Genomic DNA, 5,000 nt, shown 5'->3' with positions numbered 1-5,000 from the left:
TGAAGGGGTTTATTCTGAGATAACACACACACACACACACACACCTGAAGGGGTTTATTCTGAGATCACACACACACACACACACACACACACACACACACACACACACACACACCTGAAGGGGTTTATTCTGAGATCACACACACACACACACACACACACACACCTGAAGGGGTTTATTCTGAGATAACACACACACACACACACACACACCTGAAGGGGTTTATTCTGAGATCACACACACACACACACACACACACCTGAAGGGGTTTATTCTGAGATCACACACACACACACACACACACACACCTGAAGGGGTTTATTCTGAGATCACACACACACACACACACACACACACACACACACACACACCTGAAGGGGTTTATTCTGAGATCACACACACACACACCTGAAGGGGTTTATTCTGAGATAACAACCGGCTGGATCTACATTATCCTCTTATTGCACGGCTTCTTGTCACATCAGTAAATAATTAGACAGAAATATTGATTTGAGATGAAATATGTTATTCGCTCTTTAAACGCAGAGCTTCCGCAGTTTCAGCGGCGAGATCAAACTAGACGGACATTTAAGAGATACGGTTTACAGTCATAACACTTATTACACAGCATTTCTCCACATTAATAATTATGGAGATCAGAGATATTGATTTCAGATTAAACTGTTTTAAAATCGTGCCTGTTTGTGTCTCATAATCCAACAGTGAACAAAACAATAGTCTCAAAATGGCCGCCGCTGCGTTTGTGTGAAACGAGAGAGAGCGAGTCCACGATATTGGAAGGCATAATTAAATAACTGTACACAAAATATTGATTTGTTATTTGTTATTTATTTACAGTAAATGTGAAAAGTTCTCAATCTCTGTTACATTAAAGGGGACATATCATGAAAATCAGACGTTTCCCGTGTGTCAGTGCTGTAATCGGTGCTTCTACCAACCCAGTAAACATGAAAAGTGAAGCCCAGTAACTGTGTTTTATAAGCCTTTCTCTGCAAGCGTGTCAGAAAATAAGCCGATCAGATTTCGTTCTCCTTCTGACGTATAAAGAGGATCTTATTATAATATTACCGGCCCTTAATCTGCACGTTTACACACACCAGCCGACATTTGGTTCCACAAGCGACAACAGAGACCAGTTCTAACGCATGATGAAGATCCAGCAAAGCCTGAAGCTGTTCTGTGGTTGAGCTCAGACGAGCACTGAACACTATTGACCAGAACATGTCACCGCTGTCTTATAAAGACCTCAGGAACTGTGGACACTTGTGGAGAAGTTAAACATGATGATGAGATGATCAGTGTAACTCCACAACAACTACAGAAATGTCTCCACTAACATTCAGAAGCTCTTCCTGAGTCTCTCCGTAAGGCTGCACTCGCTACTGGTGATTCTGGGATTCTGGATGAGGGAGATTGGCCTGTTCTGTTATTGCCGGAGTTCCTGAAGCTTGGGTAAAGACTCCGCCCTCTTCTGAACGGAGGCGGAGCTAAAGCTCATTTGCATTTAAAGGGACACACACTAAAATGGCGCGTTTTGCTCACAGCTGTCTTATCATGTTTTCCACTGTAAAGCTGTTTGAGGAAGCCCGTATTGTTAAAAGCGCTATATAAATGAAGGTAGGACTTGAACTCTGACCTGCAGTGGACGATGACGGGACCGGCGTCGGGAGGGTTGCAGGCTTTCACCCTGCGGAGGAAGGCCAGGAATGGAGTGGGATATTCAGGAACGCCGTGGTCGGGCCAAGCTGTAAACTGGAACTGTCGGACCTCCCTCCTCTCGTTACACCCGCTCTGATGAGGAAAACACCAGGGTCAGAGTCTCACACACACACTGTTCAACACACACACTGTTCAACACACACCGTTTCTCAGACGATAGAATAGAAACTAGGGGTGTAATGTTCTCGGTAAAAAATCGAACCGTACAGTTTTCCACCCACGGTTCGGCACGCACTTGCACCGCGGTTGACCTTAAATCTGGTTTGTTGAAAATAACAATGCGTAAAACAGACAGTTCCACTAATGTGTGTTTCTGTTGATGGATGCACAAGCTGCCTCCCCAATAATACATTACAACAGAGACAGTCAAAAAACGTGAACAAAACGGTTACTCTTTGTAAACTTTGTTCAATGCGATTCAAGTCTTGAGACTGAATGGACAAATTCACACAAAAATGATGTCAACATGTCGATCTTGATGAGTATCCTAGCAGACACAGTCTGTTGTGCCTTAAGTGAACTTGTACAGTCGAGAAAGACAGTGCATGTGTGTGTCAGTATCAGTGTACTGGATCAGTGCATTATTCTTAAAGGGACAGCAGCCTAATATTACTGTCTGTGTATTTAATGTTAATCAAACAACAAAATACAAGGAAATCACTCAAAGCTCTGGATTTAATAGCTTTTGTAACTTTTAAACTTTTAAATGAATCTTTAATTTATACAGTCAAATATGCAATGTTATTTTACATTTGATTACTTTATTCAATTTCTGTACCTGAAAACTAATGTTAGACCTGAAAAACCTGAAAGCACTGTTTATTTTATTAGTATCTTTGCTCTATTTGTTTGTGCTGTTGCTTGTAGTTTGATTATTTGTTCTTATTTTCTTTATTTTTATTTCAACAGTAGTCCTTTTTTCCCTGAACAGAGCACATGCCGAACCTTACAGAAACCGTGAACTCAAAACCGTGAAGCAAACCGAAGCGTGAGCTATTTAAACCGCTGCACCCCTAATGTAAAGGTGAACGCGCCTCACCTTATGCAGAGAGAAGGTCCGCACACAGAAGGTGGCCAGCTCCATGGTGTCCAGCAGAGAGACCTGGACCGCCCCGTACGAGTCCGTGCCACGACTGGGCCAGTACTGGTCACACTTGATCTAAACAAGAGGAAAACATGACATGAAGATCAGCTGAACCTGTGACTCGTTTACATGCAAACAAATAATCCGATAGTAATGTTTTGACGGCTCAACCGAAGTTAACCGAACACCTTAATCGATCCGATTGAGCTCGATCCCAATGAGATTTCGATCGGATTGAAAGGGGCGGTTTATTCCATTTCTAATCCGTTCGAGAGAACATGTAAACACTTGATCGGATTAAAAACCGAAACTGAAAGGACTGCGCATGTGCAATGACTCACTCATGTTAATTATCTGGGAATAATATCCTGCTGGATGGAGCGATTGACCAATCAGAATCAAGCATTCCACAAAGCCGTGTAATAAAATGTCATATAATTGAGTGTCTATAATCCTCCTTTCTCTGCGTGTGTGAAGTGGAGCAGGACAACGGCCCACCAGTGCGTGTTTCAGACTTTCACTTATGAAAACATGGAACCACCAGACAGACGACACATGTAGCTGTGGAGCAGTTCAGACAATGTCTCATCTACTGGAGTGTGCAAACGCCCCCCAGTGCAGCCCCCAGGACCTGGCTGAACCGACCCCATCAGCTGTGACCTGCGCCAGATATTGGCAGAACGACATCTGAAATTGCAACGGACTCGAAGAAGAAGATTGTCTCCAAATTGACCAGCAATGGATGAATATTAAGTCTGCTGTTTAAAACAAATAAAGAACCAATGTAGGAAAATGGTTATTATTAACATTGGAAACATTGGGCCCTATCTCACACCCGGCGTGATGCAGTGCCAAGAGCGACGCAAGTGTGTTTTGCTAGTTTCAGCCCGACGCAGTTTTCATTTTCACGTTGTTTAAATATCAAATGCATTTGTGCTCATCTGTGTGCATGAGCTGCTGGTCTGAGAACGAGTGTGTGTTCTGGAGCATTGATGGAGCGTTGCTATTTTGAGGAACAGAAATAGACCGAGCCGTTGACCGACTGAACCCTGGGCTAAAGTCAATGGCGCAATATTTTATTTTATTTAATGAGCGCGTTAGTAATGTGAGCCTATAGACGGGTCCACAACACACACACTCTGCTTATTACACACACAGGGACTCACAGCGGCACACAAACATGCCAAATAGATGCCACTAGAAACAAGCATTGATGTATTATTTTAATTTAATACTGTGAAGCTGCTTTGATACAATCTGTATTGTGAAAAGCGCTATATAAATAAACTTGACTTGACTTGAAATATTTAAAATAAAAGGATTACAATGTAAAAGATTATTATTGTGTACATAAAGATATGGTGAATCCGGCTTGTCCTGTAGATGGTCTGTTGCGCACTTTGACCTCGCGCACGAGCAGATCCGTCTGCGCTCTGAGACGCGTTCGGTCTTTCCACTATCAAATTCCGTCATGTAAACAGTGAATCCGCCGCAAGCGCAACTGGCATTTAAAGGGAATGGGAGATGAGATTCTGATTGGTTTAACGCACGTAAATCCCAAAGCACACCCATTACTCATTAAGAGAATAGAGACGAACCTTTTAGACCCTGCGCCGGGAGCGCTGACCATTTTTCCCGTCGTTAAACTAGCAAAAGCGGATTTGGACGCCCAAAGTGAACTTGCGCCCTGCGCTTTAGACCATGAGCTTAGATCGTTAAAATAGGGCCCTTTGTATATTTGTGTAGTGTTCGCATGTCAAAAAATCTATTCCGACTTAAGCTTGTGACATATAAACACACACATCAACCCGATCACATGTTCAGCGTTCATGTAAACACTACGTTCAGATTCTTCAATCGGAATGAATTCAGTCCGACTGAAACAAAAGTTGTGCATGTAAACGTAGCCAGTCTCAGTCCTTCAGTGCTCTGTCGTCGTGTCTGTTTAAATAATGTTTAATTTACATAGCGTCTTTCCCAAGCGCAAGGACGCTTCATAATAACAGTAAAGAACAAACAGTGAGTTCATACATAATAACTGGCCATCTCTCTCTCTCACCCGTGATTTCTCCTCGAGTTTGGTCATCATGACGACTGACGCGGCTCTCTGCTCCCACACCATCCTCCAGAAGTCCCCGAAGGTCTCGGGCAGCGGCCCCTGCGTGGCGATGTATG

At 43.2% G+C, this 5,000-nt stretch overlaps 1 protein-coding gene across 1 annotated transcript in view; it reads right to left on the bottom strand.

The window, feature by feature from the left end:
* The window catches only part of ptprsb (protein tyrosine phosphatase receptor type Sb), a 123,383-nt gene that overhangs the window by 15,468 nt on the left and 102,915 nt on the right, over window positions 1–5,000 (bottom strand). Inside the window, exons 28-30 of the mRNA XM_084120963.1 lie at window positions 4,885–5,000; window positions 2,781–2,900; window positions 1,659–1,813 (exon numbers count right to left, since the gene is read on the bottom strand). The exon at window positions 4,885–5,000 is cut by the window's right edge and continues 60 nt beyond it. Of these exons, the coding sequence (XP_083977089.1) occupies window positions 1,659–1,813; window positions 2,781–2,900; window positions 4,885–5,000 (391 nt within the window). The remainder of the gene's footprint in view (window positions 1–1,658; window positions 1,814–2,780; window positions 2,901–4,884) is intronic.

Source organism: Abramis brama (assembly GCF_963993115.1).
Source record: "Abramis brama genome assembly, chromosome: 7".
In the NCBI taxonomy this organism is placed as follows: domain Eukaryota; kingdom Metazoa; phylum Chordata; class Actinopteri; order Cypriniformes; family Leuciscidae; genus Abramis; species Abramis brama.
This window is presented reverse-complemented; position numbering and strand designations above follow the sequence as displayed.